This window comes from Sycon ciliatum, chromosome 4 (genome assembly GCF_964019385.1).
Source record: "Sycon ciliatum chromosome 4, ocSycCili1.1, whole genome shotgun sequence".
Lineage (NCBI taxonomy): Eukaryota > Metazoa > Porifera > Calcarea > Leucosolenida > Sycettidae > Sycon > Sycon ciliatum.
Genome location: NC_088646.1, coordinates 15914138 through 15940718, shown reverse-complemented (window position 1 = coordinate 15940718; position 26581 = coordinate 15914138). Strand labels below are relative to the sequence as shown.

General features: G+C 46.3%; 2 protein-coding genes across 2 annotated transcripts; both read right to left on the bottom strand.

The window, feature by feature from the left end:
- Positions 1-3895: 3895 nt before the first annotated feature.
- Positions 3896-14546, bottom strand: LOC135814676 (uncharacterized). Its single transcript, XM_065327839.1, has 12 exons — positions 14272-14546; positions 13485-13675; positions 10673-10849; positions 10003-10242; positions 9315-9381; positions 8515-8705; positions 7991-8143; positions 7464-7599; positions 6973-7070; positions 6357-6456; positions 5426-5560; positions 3896-4640 (listed from the first exon to the last, which is right to left on the bottom strand). Exons 1-12 carry the CDS (start codon positions 14285-14287, stop codon positions 4621-4623), a joined length of 1524 nt encoding a protein of 507 aa, XP_065183911.1. The 5' UTR covers positions 14288-14546; the 3' UTR covers positions 3896-4620.
- Positions 14547-18360: 3814 nt separating this feature from the next.
- Positions 18361-19670, bottom strand: LOC135813421 (uncharacterized). The gene is made up of 2 exons (XM_065326518.1): positions 18722-19670; positions 18361-18452 (listed from the first exon to the last, which is right to left on the bottom strand). The coding sequence occupies exons 1-2, from the start codon at positions 19668-19670 to the stop codon at positions 18361-18363; spliced, it is 1041 nt and encodes a 346-aa protein (XP_065182590.1).
- Positions 19671-26581: the final 6911 nt, after the last annotated feature.

Sequence of the window (26581 nt, the reverse complement as noted above, 5' to 3'; positions counted from 1 at the left end):
TTGTACAAGTCTTTACACACTTCGACTCTTACTTTAGATTAGAGAAATACAAGCCATTGGTCAGTATTGCCGCGCTGATTCCGCTGAAGTCACAGGTGGTGGCGTCTGGCACTCTGGGACCGCACCGGGGTGTCAATGACATGTGAGTGTACCACGCCCACGGTTCGGTGTTCACACTACACAATGCTGGCGATACAAATCAGTGTCCCAGGATCGGCTGTCGATATGCCCTTGGTGACTGTCATCTTCTTCTCAGTTCTGACTTCATGCCTCACTACGAGTACATGTATACCACGCTTGTTTGGCTATAGGTAGTATAGCGTAGTGATTCATACTTCACACACGAAATTTCTTTTTTAAACAGGTTCATAGTCGAGTCATACTGAGTATCATAATTCATACAGTAGCGTTACATCATTCAACTTACATGACCGGTCCGTGCGCGCATAGTGCTGCGCGTGGTCATCGTCACATCAGTTATCTCTCCTGTCATTCATGACCTACGGCTTTGCGGCGTGAGCAATCTGGAATGTACCGTCGCCTTCCAAGAACGTATGCAGGCGAAGACTTGGATGCCTGCCATGCCTGGATCAGCCCAGGCCAGGGCTGGACTGGTGAGTGACCATAGCATAGGCCATGGACATAGTCATTGTGGTGCCTGCTCGTCAGCGGAGCTACATGTAGCTGAGGAGTGAGGACTGCTCATCAGTCAGACATCACTGAGACTCTCGCCGAGGGGCCTGTGAAAGTTCTGAAAGCTCTGTGTGGGGCACCGACGCTTGACGGAGTGAGGCCCAAACTGTCAGACAGAACGTCAGAAGTCAGTGCACCAGTGCAGTACAGCATGTATATAATTATAATTATGTGAGTGTTTGCAATGATGTCATTGTCTTTCTGCTTTCTACATGACATAGCCCTAGGCTAGGGACGAGGGTCCGGGTAAGTGTGGGAAACTACCTGTGCCGACCGGCGCCTGGTGGCTATGGCCCAACCCAGTGCAAGCAGCTCATTATGATGCATTGATCATGCAATTATTTAATTGATTGTGTTGATTGTCCACCGTGCCTACATACATATGTAGATAGGCATGGCACTAACTAACTTGACCTGATGACCTGACACGAGGCGTTGCTTGACATCAGACCTGCCCTGCACCACAGGCGCTAGGCACAGGCTTGGTGTCGGACTGCGCGCTCCGGAGTTCCGTGGGATCCAGCTAGCAGCGCACCTGCGCAGTACAGAATGAGGTCATGAGTCCGCACTCTGACCTTACTTCGCAAGCGCTCATTTTACTGCACTGTCATCATAAGTAACAGTAAATAAAATGCAATTTATTTTTGGAGAATGAAATGAATGAATGGATGAATTTACAGTATACACAAACTATTACTTGATAGAGTCTATTATGATCTATGGCAGTCAGGAACAAGAAGAGTGAGCGACTCCTGCTGGAAACCAAGTGAACTGCGCAATCTGTGGCAGCGACTGCATGCACTATGACTCGCAGGCCGCAACATGCTGACCGCACATGGTCCAGACAGACTTTCTGTGGAATCCGAGGTACATGTATATCCCTTTTGTTTTACATTTTTAAATAATTCTTTATTTAAAAATCCTTTATATATACATGTAGTAAGCATGGTAACATCGTCATATCGGAGGCTCAGAACAGACCCAAGTATTAGTTGTCCACCCAGGCCCTCCATACGGTTACCAAGAGTTACAAATACGCTTACGTGGTCGCGGGGCGGGGGGGGGGGGGGGTACATAATACAGTTTCAGTTCAGTTTGTTTATTTACGGATTCTCCAGAGGTAAATGGATACCTATCATGGGAGTCTCACCAAACCAATAAAATAATGAAAATAAAATTATGTATGGAGTGCAAAAAACACATGTATATGCTTGATTATGCAAGTGTCACTGAGAGAACAAGAGTATAATGATACCCTACATGTACATGTACCTCACAGCCTTGGTCATAGCAGCATCAGTTCAAATTTCAGCAATGTAGCACCACTCCGGCACTCAGGTAAAGACACCATCCACTGCATGACTGTGCAAAAGTGATTCGCTATCATTTGTACGCCACTAGCACTGCACTGGCCCAGGATATACCTGATGCCAGTGGTGAATCATGATGCATGTACAGGCCTGGAGTTGCACACTCGGGGCATGTTCGATTGGTAAGGATCGGGATCCAGATCTCAGATCCATCGGATCCTTCAGAGACACCTTTATTTTGAACCTTGACTGTTGCCATGTTAGGCATGGGCGGGTAATGCTAGATATTTGATGCGATAATGCTAAAGGCAGTGCTCATAATATGAGGATATAATGCCACTTATAATGCTCATACCACTCCATCATGCCAGTTTAAAAGTTGGAAAAGTCGATTTAAGAAGGCCGTCTTGGATCAAGGCCAAAGCGTAGAAGAAAAAAACTTAAAAACAGCAGCGAGCATGTTGTCCGAAACAATCCACTGAGAAGGTTGATTTGCAACGTCAAGTCTCCGGACGAAGCCGGACGGGTTCAGATGCACGATTTCGGAACTGGACCTGGCCAGCTTCATGCATGGCACCGTTGTCGACCTGCAATTATGCTTGTTATGCCTATTTTGCATGCGAAGCGGTGTTATAATGCCAGCATTATGCCACCTGGAAAAAAGGGACTATAATGCCAGCCATAATGCTAGCATTACCTGGGGCATGATCGATTGGGCGAATCCCGAGCAAGTGTGCTCAGAGTGAGCGTGATCGTTTGGTCGAATCCGGTCGAATCCGGAGTAGGTGTACTTGTGGAATCCGACCACACCGGGAGTGGCTGGAGTGGAAATGACTTTGCCGTTTTTGGACAGCTTTCACAGAATCTTTGTACGATATGCGTACATTTTGCGTACTACACCCTTGTTTTGTTCGATTGGGCCAGCGTTGCTCGGACCACACCGCCTGCTCGCACTCAATCCAGATTCGCCAATCGATGACACCCCTGATACCACACCAGTAAACGCATCCCCCCACCCCCCATAATAATAACAATAATTCTTGCATTACCCGCCCATGCCTATGCCATGTTGACGAAGTAATAAAATGGCGCTCACAAGTCACCCAAAAGGGTGAAAGTCGTACTCATCGCGCGAGCGCGCGCGTCGTACAAAAAGTCAACAAGCCATAATTATGCATATCTCGATCAACGGGTGCGTACCACAGTGTGGACAAAAATGATTTTTACCCGCCATATACGCACAAAGGTCACATTTGGATCCAAATCCGAAGGATCCAGATCCGGATTCGACCGATCGAAAGGGTGCGAATCCAGTGGATCCGGATCCCGATCCTACCAATTGAACATATAACCTATAATAATTAAGTACATGGTAAAACATGGTAAAAGCGCGACACATCTACCAAAAGAAGTACAGTGCTGTTCAATGAAATCCGGTCGCGTGAGTCAAGTTTGTGCCCTGCACCATTTCACAGCTGTGTAACGCCCAGCGCGCACTTGACTTGCACGACCGGATTTCATTGAGCAGCATTGTACTTCTTTTGGTAGATGTATCTATCCAAAAGGTAGACTCTACTTTCCTCTACCGGCTCTACTCGGTCTGAGGCTGATGGAAGTCTGTGGAAGTTAGTGGGTAGAAGTATGGTACATGTATTTCAGTACAGGTGGGACAGTGAGAGCCGGCACACTTCCACGAAATACCGTACATCGTTCTGTAAAATACTGCAGGATCGGACTGTACATCAGCGCCCTGGCGAAATCATTCGGGTTAACTACCATCCATCGACTTTTTTTCTACGTTAGTACGAAGCAGGGAATTGCTTGTGCCCCCACTTCATTCTGCTGTGTCCTAGCGACTTAGTGAAACTTGACCAGTCCCAGGACAGTACCTATTCAGTGTCAAATACTTTATAGCAAATCATGTCGAATAGTTGAAACATTTTTAAAAATCACCCTTGGAGTAATATTGATCTAGCAATATTGATAATCAAGCAATGCTGATATAAACCTTTAAAACATTATAGAACTCATCCAATGATATGGCAATGCGAAGGCTATACTTATACTTGAAGTAAGTTTATGATTCCACCATGAAGAGGCAGTTACTAATGAGAAAAGGAATACATTCTTAAAAATCTGCAAAGGTGGTGAGGTTCTCCAGTCATTCCAACAACACCTCTACAGTCTGCAGGCATCGTCATGTGTGTCAAGCACAGTGATACAGAAAACAATAATTATAACTTTTTTTATGAACACAGAGAACCCAAGGAATTATAGCGGAGTTCAGAAATGCAGCATACATGTACATGCGGGGTATAATCTTGTTCCTAATGCAGCTCTACATGTCCTGAACGTCTTGTCCACTCGGTCTATTATTCAATTGCTAGTTCTTGTGATTAGATCTACACAGGCATAACTATGAGTTTAGGTACTATCAACAGCTTCCATTCGACTCTAACCAGGATGCAGGCGTGGTACGTGCAAGAGGCAGATGTTGGTCTAGTGCCAGCAGTTGGTGCCAGCAGTTGGTGCCAGCCAGTTACAGTGAAAATGTCCAAAATGACATGGCATGTTGATTTCCAAGTCGACACGAGCCGTTCCATTTCGTAGCGTTGCCCTACTTGCGACCTTGACCCGCTGTGAGCAGAGAAGAACAGTACATGGCAAGGCAGGCCATAGTTGATCGCATGCCATGTGACTGGGACCATGAAGACACCCAATCACTCTAGGGCCTAAGCGAGAATGCAATGCTCTCCGGTAAAATGATTATTTGATTGCTTGATAAATAAATTTATCATGTTTACGTCTTTGTACGTTACATAATATTACAGGGTGCGACAGAACTCTTGGCCATTGAAGAAAATGTTCAGTATCACCTCCACCGCTACATTGCGCTCTCAGCCGACTAGACCCTCCTGCACACAACCATTTGTATGTTAGCTCTGTTTATGTGGTTTACACGAAGTGCACATTCTCCCACCCTAGCTAAGCTCTCGTTAGTGTAGCAAACACATACATTGGATGGTAATCTGCTGCTTCGTCCTTTGTGATGGCTTTGTGGCTGTGTGGCCAATGTTCTGCCGCGCCCTTCCTTTCGCTCGAATGTGTTCACATAGCTGCCTGACATACAATGTGGCTCACTAGCGTTGTCGGCGTTTTTCTACCATATATTCTTTGCATTTACTATCTCTATTCAGTAGTTGAATCCAGTGGTGATAGAAGCATATCTATCTTCTTCCAGTCGAAAGTAGGCTTGAGTAGGCTGATGAACATTGTGCCTAAAGAGCATCACTTATATAGTGCTCTCCGGGTTCAAACATTACCAGGGATACAAACTTGCAGCTTTAGTTGCGTTGAAGTATGTGCAACTGTTAGTTTGTACATCGCAGAGTTGACGACAAGCATTTACTTTTCAGACTTACTGTAACAGCCACCTCCAGATGGAATAAAGTAGCAAATACACTCGGCTCTGCCACCACGGTTAACACACGTCCACGGCGCATCTCCTTGATGGCGTGCACACGGCGAAGGATTGGCTTCACATGGATTCTCCTCCTCTGAACACACAAAAGGTACACAAAAAGCCAATTGACGAACTCTACAACAATGAAGCAAGCAAAGCAATCGCTTACCTCGTACTAAAGAGCTTTTTATCATTTTGGCCACATAGGTAAAGGTACTTGTTTCCCCAGAGTAATGGCAAGGATGCAGGTGCACAAACTTCAGGCAATCTAGCTACAGCTTGAAATATTTACTTCCCAGATAATTCTTTGCTTGGAATCAGTAAGTCTATGATGCTGAACATTGACTTATTATCAATATGCACTGAAATGTGTCACAAGTAGGGTGCACTTATGCTTCTATCATCAGTACTTGTACATTTACTCTACACACAGTGATAACTCTACCAGTTTACGTTGGGGAGCTGTATAGTGTTCTACAATATTCTACCAACACTGGCTAGCCAAGTATACAACACTGGCTAGCCAAGTATACAGGCTCTATAGCCTCTACTAAGTCCGATGCTGGTAGAATTTGCTAAGGAGTGCAGTTCCGATATTCACTGATAGAAATGAGTTGAGTAAAACCTGGCCTAACCTGATGACCTTGGCGCAGCGGAAACTGTCCTCATATGACAGGATTCCGCTTGAACCAGGGATGCATGTTCGATCCACAGCACTTTGGCGCATGAACATGTGTCCGGTCAATATACAGATACAGGATTCCACTTAGTACAGGGTCCGGGAACACAGGTTTTACTGTAATAGCATGTTCCTAGGCTTATAAGGGTTACATCCATGCTACATAGTACATATATGACATACATATCATACAGATCATGTAGTCACTCACCTGTACACCTTGGACAACATTGACCTACTGGTGTATAACGTTGAGCCGGTTGACATGGCAACTGTTCACAGGCCTCAGTGGGACACACTTTCTTATGGTTCTACACAACACAGGGCAGATGCACACATATCACATGCATGTACATGTAGACAGCTGAAACAGCAGCCTGTGGGCTCAGAATTATTCTTGCTGGACAATTTCAGACATATAAACATGTCGTCAACGCTGTTGCCAGCGGATGAGATTCAGAATGTCTTTCAAAAAAAGTACGAGTGTGCATAGTGGGTAGTGTAGTGCCAGTGTTTCAACTAGCTCTGTGCCGGGGCTGATGTTTCTCAGTGCCCGGCAATGCTCATGTGTGATGACTACACATTATAGATTGCAGTAGCCAGACAACAACATCACCTGGACAGTGTGGCCTAAAACTTGGCATCATACAAACCCACCATACCTGGAGTGCCCCTAGAGTAAGGTAATGTGGATCTCAACTGGTCAAGTTATACACACCACATTATACATGTCAGACCAAATCCTAACTGGCACATCGCATCACATAAAAAACAACCCAGAACATTCAAGATGTGCATGACTAATTGTAACACTGAATTAACCTTACCTGACATGAACAATTAGGCGAGCAAACACCTCCGTCTAGGTTTTTGAACACACTGCCATGTTCATAGAACTTATTCCTGTAGCGACAAGCTCCGGGAACTGCAAAAACAGAATTAGAAGGCAGAAAGTGCTGTTTCAAGAAGGTGTGAATAGTAACTTGATAGAGCGGCTGTCAGTTTACCGATAGCAACCTTTCCCAGAAAGTTAACATGGTACTGGTACAAACCAAGCCAGGATTTTTACTATAGGAGACTGCTCAGTTGAAACGTTCCTATTCTGCAAACCATTGCTGGAATCAATCGTCTGTCGTCTTGCTCCAAATAATACCATGAATGAAGGTGCAGCGTGCAGATTGACTGCTACTCACAGGTTTCACAAATTTCTGTTTTCCCGTTTCCCACCACTTGCCCTTTTGGGCTAGACTGGATAATTCAATCTCACCACAGTGTTCTCTCCGTTCAGGTGCTCTGCTAAACCTGCACATTGACTTACCATATTGGCATGTATCACAGCAAACTCCGCTGGTCACATTCCTTGGTATAACCCTTCCATAAGGGCATGTTAAGGATTCCGTGCCTGGCACAATGGGAGTACATGGTTCATCCACGCACTCCACCCGACCATCAACCTATAGGCAACATCAAAAACAGGCGCAAACAGGTTCGTCAAGAAAAATGCATCAAGAAGCTCAAAACCAAAGTACATGTATGTAGGCCGGCTTGTTTGGACCCAGGCCTGATGCTAGCAGCACTCGACTGTACTCAACCACCCTTCTCTACACCACTCTACTCAAGCGCACGTGGACACACAGGTTGGGACAAAGCACGGAGCTAGTCAATGTTGACATGGCGTAGCAGAACAACACTGCGCATGGCTGATAAAAATCACGCCTCGCATCACTTGGGCAGCATCCAACAACCAGTCCCCAAGCACAATACACAAGACTACATATACACACACACACAAGGGTGTGCGGACCCGCAACCATGTGCGGCTAAAATAAGGCTAGGAAAACTTACCACACATGTGCAGATTTGACAAGTCCGGAGTGGAATAATTGCACCGATTTGATAGATGGTATTGTTGACCATGCAGGTGATGTTCTTCACCGCTGTTCTACATTGGTTCAGCCTACTAGATGTAGTGTCATAATCAGACGTGATCGTCGAGATCTGCAAAAAGTATCAAAACAGTAGAACAAGGAAAGGCAATCAGCCTCCAAGGCTGTTGAGAGAGAGAGAGAGAGAGAGAGAGAGAGAGAGAGAGAGAGAGAGAGAGAGAGAGAGAGAGAGAGAGAGAGAGAGAGAGAGAGAGAGGGAGGGAGAGAGAGAGAGAGAGAGAGAGAGAGAGAGAGAGAGAGAGAGAGAGAGAGAGAGAGAGAGAGAGAGAGAGAGAGGGAGGGAGAGAGAGAGAGAGAGAGAGGGAGAGAGAGGGAGAGAGAGGGAGAGAGAGGGAGAGAGAGAGAGAGAGCATCGAATGGTAAACAAACAAACAAAAAAACATTGGATGGTACAGTAACGGAGAGCATCCCCTATCTACGAACCTGCTGCTGAGCCTTTTTCACTTCTCCAAAGAGCTCTGCCGCCTGTGTCTTGCACCGCGATGCGACACTGATTTCGGACAAGTGGTTCGAGTGCTCTGCCGCTAAATCAGCCTTGGCATATATTAGCTGATCCTGGAGCGTGCGAATTTGCTGCCGAAGACCGTTGATGTCGCGCAATAGAACATCTTTACCTACATGTTTAAAGTGCACGGGCAAAACAATAACATATTCCAGTTAAATACTGCATGTCATCACTACTGCACCTGAAGACTCAATCTATACCTGCAGAGCAATTGAAAACATATTATACTAACTGTTAATAACTGTTAGTATATCACATGTACACAAGCAGTGCGGATAGAAAGAAGGAGCAGAGCCTGAGAGAGAGAGAGAAGAGAGAGAGAGAGAGAGAGAGAGAGAGAGAGAGAGAGAGAGAGAGAGAGAGAGAGACGGAGAGAGAGAGAGAGAGAGAGAGAGAGAGAGAGAGAGAGAGAGAGAGAAGAAGAAGAAGAAGAAGAAGATGAATACTTAGATGAATACTGTGTCTCAGATGTACACATGTCGTGACTACGCATTCACTGTGTGAACAGCAATTCAATTGCCCGGAAGTGTGGCACAGGAATGCTTGACGATTAAATTTCATAGGTTTAGGCATTCAGAAGTGACATGTGAGATGTGTGTGTACTGTGCACGTTGCCACCAGCATTGCACGATTTAAATTCAAACGCATGCTCCCGGGGCGCGTGAATTTCATCATGCACCACTGCACCTACGCTATTACGATGGCCAATCATACATACCTACGCTCAATGGGCAAAGCTGGCCAGTCTGGTCACCGCCCAAGATCACCATGTTGCGAACGTCCGCCTGGAGCACATGAATGATGTACACGCATGATCATAAACTACCCATATGACAAGAAAGTTGATGAAACCAAAATTAGTTGTGGGCGGTGGGTTTGGAAAATATCAATTACTGAAACATACAACGGAGATTGAGTAGCTGATGGACAGTTGACCAGATGTCAATAACATTATTATACATTCAACTTTGCTTATAACGACACTGACTCGGCGGGGCATCAAACAAGTGTCCTTATTCGCGAAGTGTCGTTATACCCGAAGTCTATTACAGTATTGTATTACAGTTGGATGGGATTTTTTTCGTGAATTGTCGTTACATCCGCAGTCGTTATTACTGTAGTTCACTTCAGGGGGTGGATGGGTGGAAACAGGTCATAGCTGAACTTTTTCATTTTGTGGAAATATCGATGATGCTGTTGATTGTTTTCCGCCCTGGTGCTTCCTTGCAGCATCCATGCCTCTCAACCCAAGACACCCTCCGCCAGGACAGCCTCAGCTAAAACAATCACAACTAGCAGCTCTGTGGAAGTGTACTGTGGTTGGGATTTTATTTGCCACTGTAGGCAGTGAACAGGAGTAGCTAGTGAAAGCGATTCAGTGCTGCAGTGACTTCTACAGCACCTACCTGGATAGGTGATGTGTCGGTCACCGTTTTTCCAACGCAAAGTTTCAATGTGTCGCCAGCAACTGGGCACCGAGAATGCGGCGTCTGCACATTGAAAAGACTTTTACAGCCCACGTGAACCGTGATGGACCCGTGACACACGACAATGTGAAGCTGAAGCCAATGGTTACGGCGAAAGCCATAGTAGAACCGCTCAAACATCTCCGCTTTCGTGTCATCGTCCTGATAGTAGACACGCAACTGTAAGAGAACACAAGCCAATACAGATCACACAGATCAATCAGACACTTCACATACTAAGATACTACACACACACACGAACACTACAAATACTCAACACGCTCAGATGTAACTGATAGCTGCATTTCAAAGCCATAGCTAATTGTGGCCATTTCACAGATCCAACACAAGTCAAATCTTAAAATTACAATGTCTGCCCTCAAAGCATCTTTCATCGATGGCTGTTCACAGGAAATGCTGTGTGTGTATGCAGGTTTGTGTGTGTACGCAAGCGCATAATTATTATGTGTGTGTGTGTGTGTGTGTGTGTGTGTGTGTGTGTGTGTGTGTGTGTGTGTGTGTGTGTGTGCGTGTGTGTGCGTGTGTGCAGGTGTGTGTGTGTGTGTGTGTAGGTGTGTTTGTGTATGCAAGCGTGTGCCCATGAACTCACCTGAAAACTCTTCACAAAGTGAATACGGAGCTCTCCTCCCATGCTAGTATTCATATTTTTCAAGTGAACCAGTGTGCCTTCAAAGTTCTTCTTAGACAAACGCAGAGACGTGCTCAGTGTGTAACATTGTCCCCTCATACAGGGGGCCGTGATAGCATCCGCAGCCATCCGTGCATGCTGAAGCGGCAAAGCACAACAGAGGAGACACAATATAGCGTTGAATTACTGTGCAATGAGCAGCATAGCATAACATCTGGACGGGTATGGGCACCTGCTTGCCGCCACGGTGCCCACACACAATATACACACACCTGATAAAACGCACGCAGGACGCATAGCACGGCCACTCAGTCACCCCATGATTATAGTCTATAGATGTGTCTAGATGCCTCTTAGTGTCTTAGTCGCAACCCAGCAAACTAATTCTGTACTCCATAATTACAACTAATGGAATAGAACTGCTGTGGTGGCACTGCATGCACTGTATGGATTCTATGCACTGTATGTAATCCGGACTGAGAACGGCCAAGACTCTACGTTAGGAGGCTGAAGTTTCCGGCTGCTACCGCTGCCTGCTTTGGAGTTCCTAATCTAGGCACAGGCCCGTTGGAACCTGGCTCGGCCGGTCAGGCCATATCAACTGTTTGACCACCAGCGCTCTTCACCGCTGTATCTCATACACAACGTATGAGAGGCTATGCGATGGCCGTATGAGGAACCAAAAGGCAAAACTGCTTCCTCAGGTCCTGCAGGCAGTAACTAGTAAAGGTCATTGAAATGATGTGCACATTACACTAGTGTACTCTGTGGGAGGCAGTTACAGGCTGGTATTGAATACAATAATGATCAATCATGATTACATGATGTGTCCATGAATCAAGCACCTGGGACACACACTCAACGAATGTGACACAAGACTGTCTGCAGCTGCAGTCTGCTCAGCTGACTGACCTACCACTAAGGCTGCAACCACACTAGGTACAAAACTGCGTAAACGCAACTTTTCTGCTTATGTCGTCAAGGAAACGCGTGCGAAACGCAAAACGCACTGCGTTTCGTTTCAGCAAACCGGGTACCCCTGTAGAAAGCAACTTTTCGCCTTTTCCTTGCGTTTCGCTCGGTTCTTCATACGGCCGGGTAGATGTTTCTTAGAATTCTTGTTGAGGCTTGCACTGTGTCGGTAGTAGATGGCTCCCTCGTCAGTGTGTAGTATATGAGATTTTTTCTGCCAGGACTTTGCTTTCAGTATAATTTCCGGACAGTCCTGTTACCTGCTGTTGTTACTGTTAGTTCGAGATGCCGCGCAACTACATTGTATCTCGCTGATGATCTCGAACTGAGAAGCTCATGCAGCTTGGGGCAGCGTACCAGAAGACGAAGCAGGGCCAGATGACAGCCTGGAGCGGACCATCCGAGAGAAGGAGATGACCGAGGCATTGAACGTGGATGTCAAGGCGCTCGCGACTCTTTTTCAAACTACTACTACATGGCGCTGATAGGTGGAATTCTCTGCCTGTCTCGTGTCGTCAGGTTGAGCATCTATCCGTTTTTGTTTCGCTCTGTAAAGAGCACTTAGGGTTCCCTGTAACAAGACGGCAACGTCTGTAGGGCCTTCCCTATCAAAATAATAAATTCTACTACTACTACTACTACATTTGGTACATACATTTTCACAGCGCGATTTTTCTGGGCCCCAGAAATGTTGACAAAACGCAAGGATTCCTTGCGCATGAAAATGGCAGTGTGGATGCGACCTTGCGTTATCTAAAAGCTGAACGCAAACGCGTACTTGATTTTGTACGTAGTGTGGTTGCAGCCTAAGTACCAGTGCCATGCATGGTCACTGTACTGCAGTACTGGTACACCCTGGTACACTATCACTACTAGTACTACTATACTACTTAGTTCTAGTCACTGCGACACTAGTCACTAGCACAGACCATGTAGCAGTACTAGTGACTAGTGAGTAGTGTACTTTGACTCGAGTTTGAGCTTTACACAGGTCCAGACCAGAGTGAAGGTCTGGCCAGGCCTGAACCATGTGAACTACACCAACTGAGAAGTCTGGGCTGAAGCCTAGTGAGTACCGGTATTCATTGTCACCGCGTCTGTAACACGGGTGTGGCGCAGGCGCCCAACTAGCAAGCCAACACGTAGACACACAGACAGCCACAGAACGGAGCAGCAGACAAGCGCGCCATACCATAAAAACTACAGAAGCCAGTACAGTGTACAGGCGAACTACACAGTGCCCTGTCACTGGTAGTGCGGTAGTGTGGTAGTGTAGTTTGCATGAAAGTAACTGGAACAGTTTGCACGCCTAAACTGTCCCAACTCCAAAGAAGCCGAAGCAGCCTCCAAACTGAATGCCACAACGATACAACGAGCAATTAGTGCGGACATTAACACCCCAATGAGGAATGAAAGATTAGAGTCACTCAGACTCACACACATGCAATGCAATGCATAGAAGCTGCATGAATCATACTTCAACGACAATGGGCAGACAACTAATCAAATCTTATCTACTGACTCGTACAAGTCGTACAGACATAATGGCCATTGTCTTTGACGAACTGTACAGCACAAGAAGCAGCGTCACTACCGTCAAACGAGTAGATTCAGGCCAGTATGAGTTGCAACGACTCGGACTACCAGTAATAATCCGGGTGTACCTCGTGCTGCTAACCAGTAGCCATGCATGGAGACGACAACCTGGGATCTTGCAGTTCAACACCTTCCTCAAACACAACACTGCCATTATCATCTCTATGTACACAGACTGTCAGTAGACAGTTCATTGGTTACCTACCGAGGGGCTGAGGCACATTCCTGCACTTGCTGAGCCATCACTGGAGCCAAGGAAGTGAAGGTACTGGTTACTGTTGACGCTGCTCATTCCTGTCGAGTCCAGAAGCAGCCGATCGGATATGGCGTACTCCGCACCATTGCTCGTACGGCAGAGCGCTATAGTCGCCAGGTACGTCACGAACAGCAATGCTCCTAAACCAGAATACACACAAGGGAAGAACAGAAAGACAGAGACCGAACACCACAATGGTTGAGCCACAAAAATTAGAGAAGGACACAATATTGCAGGGGGTCAATTGTATGCACGCAAACAATAGCTGGCGCACTGCACTGTCTGTGTTACAGTAGTGCGTACACATCAACAATTACATTGCCGTAGATATCAGTATTGGATATCCGGTCCGCAACTATAATACATTAATAGTAACGAAACACAAGGACACATCTGGCAAGACCAGGCATGTAACACAGAGATTTACAACGCACCGCTTTGAACATGGTAAAGTGTTCAAAGCGACTGACACGAGCCACTGAGTGGATGCAAAAGAGCCGATCCGACACAATGTCATTGTCTTCTTCTACTAGTACTACTAGTACTAGCTCCAGTCGGGCATAGCGAGCCTCCATACACGAAAGTCTAAATCTAGTATTACTATTACCAGTATTACCATTAGTCGAGCGCGGATTTCATCGCACTACAGTTACTGTTCTAATAGGTCAGTGTAACCCCTAGCTTCTTGTGCACGCGCTGGTAAAAAGAAGAAGGCATGGAGGGTCTCATCACTCACCTCTTCCCACGTACATCCTGAATTCACGAAATGTGACGGTAAGCCAAAGAATTGCTTTCTGCCGCCCAAGTAAATTCGATTCTCCAACCAAGAACAGTTACTTCGCTAGTACAACCAAATCTACTGCACAAACTGAGAAATTCTCAGTCGAACCAAAAATAAAGTGGAACCTCTTGAGTCTACGCACGCAATTCGAAAAGCAAGAAGCAACGCAGATCAACTACGAGTACAGTAGTCTACCACCCGAAACTGATCCGTCTTCAGTCCGGCAGCAGTTATATACAACCCCAGACACATCATGCTTGCCGCGTTCTAGCACTACATCGTGTAGAAGTAGCTAGCCGACACTGCTGTCTGGTAGTAATGACAGCAGCTTGTAGATCATGGGTACCGGGTGCGTGCGTAGAGTAGATCTACGGCCCGGGCGCACCCAAAACTGTACTGGTCTGGACTCTGGAATGTACAATGTAGTGCCAGTGTGACTCTACTCGGGCCAAGCATGGATGCGTAGGCGACCACTGCGGGGCCGGCCATCAGAAAAGCGATCGAGCTTCGAGTCCGACCTTTACTTGCTGGAACTCCGATAGCTAGCGCTAGCAGCTCACCCCATCACGTCATTGCATGTTTGTATAAAAATAATAATATTATAATCTGAGTTTGTTGCACCCACGCAATGAAATATTTTTTGAAGTATTTTTAAAATTGCAGCAAAGGGCCTAGGGCCAGTAGGGGCCTCTCCTAGTTGTACAGTCAGTATCGCCTATAGCGTTGGTGTTTGATTCTGAGCATTTTATCACTAAGCGATATATTACTATGACCGATACTCCATGCAATGTATGCGATTGGGGTGTCAAACGACTCAGCGCGCCGTGCACATATATACGCACTACATACATGTACAATGTCATAATATTATACATGTAGCTGGCTGTAGCTCCTGACACACAAAATCAGGATTTCCTCACGATGGAGGCATATTTTTTACTTGTACAAGCAAAACTCACCAAACAACACTCCCTGGACAAGTTCTTCACGAAGAAGTAACACCCTGTTCTCCTCTGACATCGCTTGATTTCACACCAATCACTATAACCGATGCAAAAATAGTGTAATAAACGTCTTTTGAAATATGAATTTGATCACTATAGGCGATATATTACAAAAGACGATTATTACTATACGCGATAACTGTGTATACTTAGTTATGGCAAATGAAAATGAATTTGAGAAATTGATCACTATATCCGGTATATTACTATAGCCGCCAACCTTATAGGCGATACGGACTGTATGTCACATTTTGAGTCTCTAAAGGCATCATTGTGATAATATCAAAAGCAAGTAACCATGGTAACCGCCAGTAGCTACTCTCACACATGATTGTGTCTCGGTAGTTGCTCCAGTAAAACCTTTCCTGTCGTCAACTCGCTGATAGTTTTGGCAGAGTCAGGTTTTCCTTGAATGTTGTCTTGTGTACTGTTTTTGCATTACCTCTCTGTTGTGCGTTTTTCTTGTCCGTACAAGTACATGTACAGTGGCTTGTTGACATGTACATGTACGTGTGTGGGGAAGTTTTACTCTAAAGTCGAATTACTCGAAGCCTAACTAGAACTCTAAAGTTATAATACAGTCATGTACATAGGATCAGTCAGGGGAACATGTATACATGTACTGTATAATACATGTACCGGTACAAGTACATGTACATTACTGAATACTGTACATGAAGGGCTTCATTGCAAAACGAGATAAATCCGTTTTGACCAATTTTCAGGAGGAGCGATTATCTGTGATCAACAACTGGGTGGGTTTGGGTCAAATCTAACTTAGCAGATGAGCAGAGTAGGGTGATATATGCAAATACAGGCTTTCTCAACAATCAGGGGCCATCCATTTTCTCAAGCAAGGTGATTCTTCAATATTATTGGGCAAAACCAGATACTAGTGCATGTACATTCGCCGGACTAATCAGTATTTTGAGATTACAAAATACAAGTGCAACGACTTCACTGAGAGTTCGGAACTCTGAAGGAGCTCAGCAGCAGCACTGCCAGCAGCAGCGTCGTCCATCCCTGACGCGGCGTGACGCCTCTAGCATACTGCTCTTTGCAGTTTCGAAAGCGAAAATAACAGCTACGAAGAAGATGATACGAAAAGAACGAAATGACAACGTAGATGTAGCTGCTACAAAGCAACAACACAAAAACACTGTACCGGTACTTTGAACTCTGACATCGACATTTTGCACAGAATACATCTGGTATGGCTGCAGCCCGCCGAATCCACACGCGAAATTCCTCACTTTCGCATACATCTACCGTATAAAGTACCGTTGATCGGCCCCCTCTCTATAGTATAGACCAGGGAGTAGTACAATACCACTCCCTGGTATAGACTACAGTAGTCAAGACCTTATGCCAGTTGTACAGATCCACGAAATCCCGTAGAATCCCCGGACCCGTACTACTAATTCCCCGTAGCATATGTAGATCTACATCGTACTGCACTTGACAGCCTTGATTCCCTAGCCCGCCCTGCCGAAAACTCAGCTGGAAAGCAGGGAGTACGGTAGTACAATACAGTAATCAGTATTGTACTACTCCCTGCTGGAAAGCGACACGGCGTGGGCCATGGGGGGGGGGGGGGGGGGGCATGGGGAGTGGATAAACGGTACGTTACGACATTATGTAGTTTGTACACGCATGGTCATGGTATCAAACAACGCGTATGTACATAGCAGCAAGAGTGTGGGGTATGTACTCTTGATAGCAGATTTATATGTGACTTTTGTGAATGCGTTTCTACTTCCTTTCATCACCTGTATATCACGCTGTATATCACGCTGTATATCACGCTGTATATCACGCTGTATATCACCTGTACATGTATATCACGCTGTATATCACGCTGTATATCACGCTGTATATCACGCTGTATATCCCTGTAATCCTGTACTTGATCCATTGTTCTTGTTCATTTGATGTTTCCTGCATTTCACCTGACGATAAGGCTTGAAGGTATACTATTGAAACTCTTCAAGAGCCTGCAGCGTGTCCTTTTTATGAGTATTATTCCTTTCATTGTTGCGTTTATTACCACTGCCTGCTCGGTTGACTCTTCCCAAAATGTTGTCATATTTTATTTAAAAAATGTACAATTACATTGTACAATGCTAATAATAATAATAATAATAATGACAGTTCGCATTTCACTCATTGCATGAGGTCAACGCATCTGTTAACAATTTCGAGCCAAGCAGCTCTATCAGAAGCAGATTGCACAGCATCCAGAAGCGACAGATTAATGCATTGTAAGTCTTTCTTGACAACGTCGATCCATCTCAGACGGGGTCGTCCTCGGGGTCGTCGTATGTCTGTTGTGTTGATTGACATTAGGAGGGCTTGGAAAGAGGACGATTCTTCGCCTTCCCTCACTACATGGCCGAACCACAGCAGTCTCCGTTGCCTGCAGACTTGGGATAGTGGGGTCTGCTCGGTTCTGGCATACAGCGCTGTGTTCGAGATTCGTTGTGGGTACGTGATACCAATGATGGTACGTAGTTTCTTCCGGTGCCATACATTGACGACGTCGGTTAATGTTTGCGATAAGGTCCAAAGCGCACAGTTATACAGTAAGACAGGCAATATCAGGCAGGAAAACATACACAGCCTGGAATTCAGGTTGTGGCGTTTCCATGGAATGCTTGCAAATGCCCGATTTGCAGCAGACACTCTGGCTGCTATGTCTTCTGCTGTGCCTAGCATACTCCCCAGCAGCTTCACCGATTTCCAGGAATCATCTTCCTTGGTCACAGTAAAATATTGAGTTTTTGCCACGTTCAGCTTCAGATTGTCATCCGAGAAAACGGGTTCACACACACGGACGGTTTCTTCCACAGATGATCGCTCGTTCTGATGGGCAGTGGTGTCGTCTGCGTATTGTGTGAAAGTTGCTGGTAGGTCTGACGCGGGTAGAGCTTGCTCTCGGATCTTACGCATGGAACCTTCGGCGTAAGTTATAAACATTATTGGTGACATTGGGTCACCCTGGACGACGCCGATGTTCGTTGGAAATGGTTTGCTTAGTTGTTTACCAAGCTTCGTGCGGGCTGTTGTGTTTGATACTAGGACTGCAGTGGTGGACGTTGGTGCGCCAGCAGTGGCTAACCTCTCCAGAGCAACCTGACGAATGACAGTGTCAAACGCACCGCTGAAGTCCAATAGTGCCGATGAATATGACCAGTCGCCAAGTAGTGCGCGCTCACACATCGTCCTGGCGTAAAAGACACCATCCGTGGTCGATCTGCCAGGGCGGAAACCAGCTTGGCTCTCTGCCACATATGACTGCACATGGAGTGTGTGTCGTCGGGTGAGTATTGACGTCAAGATCTTACGGACGACAGAAAGGAGCATAACGGGGCGGTAGCTTTTTGGATGTCCTAGAGGCTTGCCGGCTTTGTAGATGGGAACGATGAGGCCGCAGCGCATGTCGTCAGGACAGTACTCTGTAGCTTGAACAGCGTTGAAGAAATTCGTCAGCCAGGGTGCGAGAAGGTTTTTAGCTGACTTCAAAGCATCAGCACTGATACCATCATGACCGACAGCACCACCAGACTTCTGCTTGATAATTGCAGACCGTACTTCTTCGATTGTGAATGGATCTTCCTCATTTGATTGCTGCCTGAGGTCGAGTGGCTGGCCATCAGTGTAAAATACCGATTCATAATATTCATTAAAGGCATTAAGATTCCATGAGATGTCTGCCATGATTCTGCCGTCTGCGTCAGCAAGACGCACAGGCGCAGCCTTCTTCCCAGAGCGTAGTTGGCGTAAGTTGCTGATGGCGTTGAAGTAGGACCGTGGGTCAGGACGTAAAGCATCTACTTCAACAGCCTTACGTTGCCAATATTGCTCGCCCTCCTTCTGTAGTATCCTTCGAATCTCGTGGAGTTTTGCAGATCTTTCAATCTTTAAAGCTTTACGATGCTCTGGATCAGGTTCAGCGTTTATGCGGCAGTGCAGATTCTTCTGTTCAGTGGATAAGGATGCAACGCGAGGGTTCGTGCTTGCTTTCGGAGCAGAACCAGTGGGCACTTTCCCGAATGCATCCTGCGCTGCATCATGCGTAGCCCAGACGAATCCACGCCACGCCTTATCCACGGAGTCATTGTCGATGTTTGCGGAGAGTGGAAGCAGAGAAGGTAACTTCTCCTTGAGACGGTCGCAGAACAGTTTCGACGATTCAGCGGTTGGACGGTTATAGCGATTGAAACATGGGTCTTGTTGTTTGACGGTCGGATGGACTTTAGAAAGTGCGATGCCAAGAACTGCAATAACAGGGTGATGATCAGAGCGCGTGGTGAAGCCTCCAAACGATCTTGCATCTAGAACCGCGGCCATGGTGGAACGTTTTACTATCACGTAATCTATCATATTCCGCACAGGCTTTCCATCCGCATGCACTAAACCATCAGAAAACCATGTTGAGCGATGTTGCATCCTGTGCTTGAACAGTGTGTTGGTTAGCACCAGCCGGTTGTCCTCGCAAAATTCTACAAGTCTGCATCCATTTGAGTTTGATATAGTGTGTGCTACACAGTGTTAATTCCCGACGCTATGCAAAAGACGTTACTTTAGTAGCGGCTGGCACCAGACGCTACAAAAGTAACGTCTGGCGCTAGCCAGGGTCCACACCGCTTTAAGGTGGCGATCTACCTTCGCGGATAGTCCACCGTAAAATACAAACATCTCAGCCAATTCTCTTTGGAATTAGGTCAAATTTTCTGGAGACATTCATTATGTACCAAAGGACAAGGAGCAGCACAAATAGAGGACAGATTCCGCTCATGTCCATTGTTATTGCCGAATCGCGATAATTGGCCGCACCCGCACCTCTTAACCGCAAAATTGAAATATGCATCCATCAAGTAGAAAATAACCAATTGCTACAGCGTTCCTAACATATATTTCTGGGTATTGAATATCAAGAAACAGTTGCAAAGTCCTTTAGATCACAATGTCACAACAAAGCGTTTTGACGCGCGCATCCGCAAAAAAAGTCATGATCGGGTCCACAACCAATGTGAGAACAAGCAATGATAAATGGCTAAACGAAGACATTCACGAACTAGCTGATGCATCACAGAGCTCAGAAATGTATAGGTTTAGGGGTATAGCACCTACCACTTTGCCGCAATCGTGGTAGAAAAATGCGGGATAGGCTAAAAAGTTACCAAAAACACACAAAAAAGGTCTATCCAATTCCAGCCTACCTGCCTACAAATCTTCACATCAGAAGCCATCTGGCTCGTAGGTGACCTCATTTTGGTCTCCTTGATGATTAGTAATGCTCTTCTTCAGTCTTCTTTACTTCTTCCTTGACTTCTTTGTCACTTCCCACAAGTTCCCAGCTCTTCCTGGTTGTATCACAATGGTGTTACTTAGTGCGGTGCCGAGCAGAAACGCGATGCTATCTGGTTTCAGTGTTCAGCTAGAGTCTTCATTTCTTCTCTAAGGGCTTGTTCAATCAGGATCATTGCAGGCAAAATCAAGTCGGAAACCCAGCCTTCACTGGTGGCCTCTCTCCATGGGTATGGCAATATAGGTGCTGATGAATGAGGCATATCCAGGGTGCAGCCATGCCGTTTCCGTCACACATCACGGCGATCGCATGCGGTTGCAGCACTGCCACTTTGGTAAATTGCCTCAGGTCCAGCGTAGCAGATCACATGTCTGCTTCTGAACTCATCTCGGAGAACATGACCACAGATTGAATAGGATCGCGTTGCCGCCACAGGTCTTAGTATATATGGGCAGTAGAATATTGAAAACTATGCAAAGCGTCACTGGCGGTGATGAATTCGGCGCATACTAAATACAGGCCTGTGGACTTCCAATTTGAAATTGAATTTCTCAGAACTGAATGGACTTCTCTTCTCACCACACACAATGAAATCCCAAGGCAAATATCTGGGTTTGCCTGCTCGCTTAGTAGATCTACGATGGGATGTGGACTGGTACAGCTGACAGCATACTGATTTGACCAGAAATAGCAGAAATCACTCAATATTTCACAGACTAACTCCAGTAGGCTATATTTTGCACTCACTGCCTGACGCCGAAAGAGAGAGAAAAACTAATCACCACAATAGCTAGAACTGCTGTTGACATCGTCATCGTCAGAGTAGTCAGAGTTGGAGATGAAGTTGAAATACGTCTTCGCTTGGCAATTTTTTTGCCAATAAATTTGAACAGCGTCGTCAACGTCAGGGATATTTTCAGCGGATAGATGGATATCGAGAGCTTCTGGCAGTCATATAGGCTGCTTCGGACAACCAAGACGACGGACAGTACTCATTCCACCCGATCTTGGTGACAGGCGACGACGTGAGACGTCTCCAATAGACTTTCCAAACACAATTGTTTGAATTCTTCACAAATTATCGAATTATTGATTTGCGCATGCGCACTGTGTCCATGATGACGTAATATGTGCGTATTGGTATGGCATGAGTCAGCAGTGGTATTTCTGACGAGCACAGAAAATTTGAACAAAATCCACAAGGATTTACCGTGAAAAGACTGATTTCTACGTTTTCCCCCAAAAAGTTGCAATTGTGCGAGTCAAAGATATGTTACATTCGGTCTTTGCAAGCTCATAGCAGCCATATGGATAAAGCAATCTCACTCAAATTTTCAGAGATGATGTCTGGGATCTATACGAGCAATTTGACACCGCATTGGACGAAATTAGAGCAAGTTGAAAATTTCACAAAATTTTGACCCCTGAAGGTAGATCATATCGCCACCTTAAAAAGGGGAAGTATACCCTAAAATCAAATTTTCACCAGTTGTAGTCTTCGGGGTGCTGAGTCGAATGGTCTTGGTCCGAAGAAGCTGCGACGCTCCCTTCCTACTTGAATCCCAATCGAACTCGCGCACTTCCACCGAAACTGGGTGACTGCGCCCTACTAGATGGGGATTTGTATGCAAAATGTCACTAAAAGCGCCATTTCGTTATTATACAAGCACGGATGACCGCGATTGGCCCATATGTTGTAGTCTTTTGGACGCTGAGTCGACTGGTTTTGGTCCGAAAAGGCTGCGATGCAGCGTTCCTCCTTTATTCCCAATCGAACATGGTTGAACAAGCGGTCACGTGCTCCTGCGTACACCAGTCACCTGGTCACCGTGCCTGCAGGGTACAACTTACTAGCCTGTTTGACCTTTTTTGGGTGCAGTCCTGTCACTCGAGTTGAACCTTGGAGTGAAAGTATTAGTTGTCGCCTGCTGGCGCGGTGACCAGGTGATTTGGGCACCCAGGAGCACGTGACCGCTTGTTCAACCATGTTCGATTGGGAATAAAGGAGGAACGCTGCATCGCAGCCTTTTCGGACCAAAACCAGTCGACTCAGCGTCCAAAAGACTACAACATATGGGCCAATCGCGGTCATCCGTGCTTTTATAAGAACGAAATGGCGCTTTTAGTGACATTTTGCATACAAATCCCCATCTACATGTAGTAGGGCGCAGTCACCCAGTTTCGGTGGAAGTGCGCGAGTTCGATTGGGATTCAAGTAGGAAGGGAGCGTCGCAGCTTCCTCGGACCAAGACCATTCGACTCAGCACCCAGAAGACTACAACTGGTGAAAATTTGATTTTAGGGTATACTTCCCCTTTAATTGTACACGTGGGTACTGGGTAGTCAGTTTTGTGTACATGTAGCTCAGGGATGGGGTGTCCAGTCATCTACATGTACATGCATTGACCTCTCATTGATTCTGGACATTTCCAAAAATGTTTTCAAACCGAAATCCGACAATAGGACCTGGGAGTGCAGTTTCCAAGTGCAATAGAATTTTTTTTTTAATGTTAATTGGAATGAGCAACTGACTTTAAAGGCCCACATCTCAGTAAGTACTCAACCAAAAAAACCCAATTATTGTTTGTTTTTATTACTGAGAATGTTGATAAATATGGTGGTAAAGACACACCCGGCAATATGGCGGTAAACACACGCCTGCCCACACACGCTCTCTTGGCTGCAAAGTTCTGGCACAGAGCTCTCCTTCTCACCACCACCACCATCAGTTCGCGCCTGGCGCCTGGTCGATGCATGGCTGGCAGTATCCGGCATAGCAGGCTGGTACATCAAGTAGCGCATGGCACATAGATGATGACACAGCAACGACATAGCTCGATTGCGACGTACGTTTCGTCCCCGCTGGACTCATCAGGCAATCTTCTTCTTGGATGTCTTCATACCGCCATATTGCCAGGTGTGTCTTTACCACCATATTTATCAACCATAAGTACAGCTGCAGTGGTGTCTTCAACTTCATTCTACTGAGAATGTGATGCAGGATATACTCACGTACGGGTAGGACATAATTGCCTGCAGCAGGAAGAAAGAAAGGCACAAGATACAATACAAAGCTTGAGAAGCACTACAAGTAGTATTGGCTGTCGCATCGGTTACAAATATACGGATACATGACTGTGCATGTACTGCCATAGCCCAAACACCATCCAAGAGAAGATAACACTTCATAAGAATAGCCATCAGCTTTACAATCATACTCTCTGTGATCGTTGGGTTAGGCAGCCAACGGTCCGGAGAATACGAGAACTACTCGAAAAATACTACAAAATGCTAAACAAAGATGTTGCTACTAGCATATATAGTAGTTAGCGAGCCAAACGAAATGAGTACTACAAGTAGTGTAACAGCAATGTACCAGTCTTTCGCTAGTACAGTGTCAGTGGTATGGTATGCAATAATGGTATTCTTCACATCAGCAAGCGAACAGGCATGATGCCTTCCCACGGCCAGCAAGGGGCTGGCTCTGACAGAATGATGAAAACTTCATCCTGTGACTCCTGCTGACGTCCGACGTCTCGTTGAGATGTTCGATGCGCGGAAAGCCGCAGGTAGTGACGGCATTCCGGGCTCTCTGCTACAGCAGGGTGCTGACTTGCTGGCATATTCCCTTGCTGTGCTGTTCTGCACCTCGCTGAGGACTGGAACCATTCCATCTGCATTTAAATTGGCGTCTGTCGTGCCACTATACAAGGCCGGTGACCCATCAGTACCCACCAACTATAGACCTGTATCCCTTCTCCCAATAAGTTGCTGGAGAGGGTAGTGCAATACCAGTCAGTTTGTCATTTGGACTTGAGCAAGGCACTACCCGAAACACAATTTGCCTTCCGCAAGAAATTTTCTGCGGAAGACGTCCTCTGCGTGCTGACGGATAATCTCCAGAAGGCGCGAGACAGTGGCAAGGTCACAGGGCTGTGCCTATTAGGCATGTGGAAGGCTTTTGGATAAAGTGCACCACGACATGTTGATCCGAGGCCTCCTTGCGGTTGGAATTTCTGGAAATGCGCTCAGTTGGTTTGGCGACTACTTGTCCGGCCGCACGCAGCAGATCCTCATCTCGTCTTCAACCAGCCCTGCTCTGGCTTGCACCTGCGAAGTACCCCAAGGCTATGTTCTTGGCCCTGTCCTCTTCTGTATAGAACGTTACACACGAGACGTCCCTTTGGTTTCCTCGCCTGTGCCAAGTGTGCAATTATATTATTTGCAGATGACATAGCCCTGTATGATTCCCAGGCCTCAGCGGCGTAAGCGTCCAGAACCCTCACCACAGCGGCAACTGCTCTGGCCGATTGGCTGAAGTCTCGAGGCCTCATCTTGAACGCCGCCAAGACTGCAAGGTTCTGACTACTAGTACTAGCATCTCTCTAAAAAAAGTATCTCTCCCCATGCCCAGCAGCATGTACAGGAAGTAACAGTCAAAAGCGGCGACTGCCTCCTCCTCCCTTCATCGTCGTCTGCGCGCTACCTCGGCGTTCACCTTGACAATCGCCTAGCTTGGGACACCCATGTAAACTATGTGGTCACGCGCACGCCGAAGCCCATCGAGACGCTCTCGTCAGGTGTACGTAAAGACGGTCATAATGCCCGACCTGCTTTATGGCTCCTGCTGCTTTTCAGCCGCACTGACTGTCACCTCTCCTTCTCTCCCTCCTTTTCACCTCCCATGTAAAAACCGACACGATCCGCACCATGTTTCACTAACTAACTACCGGTACTTGAACTTGATGATGTCACACTAATGTCGCCCTTTACTACCTTTGCGCTCTTTGCTTTGCTACCTGCCTGGGTATAGTTTGGACCCAGATAATGACACACAGTGACACACAGTGACACACAGTGACACACAGTGACACACACACACACACACACAGTGACACACACACACACACACACACACACACACACACACACACACACACACACACACACACACACACACACACACACACACACACACACACACACACACACACACACACACACACACACACACACACACACACACACACACACACACACACACACACACACACACACACACACACACACACACACACACACACACACACACACACACACACACACACACACACACACACACACACACACACACACACACACACACACACACACACACACACACACACACACACACACACACACACACACACACACACACACACACACACACACACACACACACACACACACACACACACACACACACACACACACACACACACACACACACACACACACACACACACACACACACACACACACACACACACACACACACACACACACACACACACACACACACACACACACACACACACACACACACACACAGGTTATCAGTTGTCTGAGGATTGCCATAGCTTTGCTATGTGCATGAAACGCAGCATTATAACAATGACCTAGCCGGCTGTCTCTGTTCTCTTCTGCCTTTGTGGTAATGCTCCATCCTTGTGGTGTTGAGCACTCTAGGCAATCTGGGAACTCTCGTAGTATTACAGATACATCGTATTCTTACCCCTCCCCCCCCCCCCCCCCGTTTACTCTCAATTGTTATCCTAATCTCCTACTATGTGCTTCCATAGCCACTTCTAGGCTAAGCTTTCGCCATCATTTTATTGGGTCGTCATCCCGTTTGAATGTGCGAAGTAAAATAAAAACCAACCAACCATGAAAAGACTCAAAGTTATGACTGATAATTTTTGGGTGTGCTTTGTGACTGAACTTGTGGAGTGGTTGCATCAATTTGTTCGAGTGAAGAAAAACAAGCGTGCTGTTAAAAGAGTAAGAAAATCAAGTCAAGAATCGAGGTCACAAAAAGGATCTAAAGGGGAGAGAGAGAGAGAGAGAGGAGAGAGAGAGAGAGAGAGAGAGAGAGAGAGAGAGAGAGAGAGGGAGAGAGAGAGAGAGA

Excerpts from the sequence above, each read along its gene's own strand:
- LOC135814676 (XM_065327839.1), bottom strand. Across the intron at positions 8,706-9,314 it reads GCTTTGCCCATTGAGCGTAG|GTAAAGATGTTCTATTGCGC; the intron begins GTATGTATGATT and ends TTAAACATGTAG. Across the intron at positions 6,457-6,972 it reads CGCCTAATTGTTCATGTCAG|AACCATAAGAAAGTGTGTCC; the intron begins GTAAGGTTAATT and ends TGTGTTGTGTAG.
- LOC135813421 (XM_065326518.1), bottom strand. The coding sequence starts at position 19,670 with ATGGCCGCGGTTCTAGATGCAAGATCGTTTGGAGGCTTCACCACGCGC. Across the intron at positions 18,453-18,721 it reads CGTTCCCATCTACAAAGCCG|GTTGCTCTGGAGAGGTTAGC; the intron begins GCAAGCCTCTAG and ends GTCATTCGTCAG.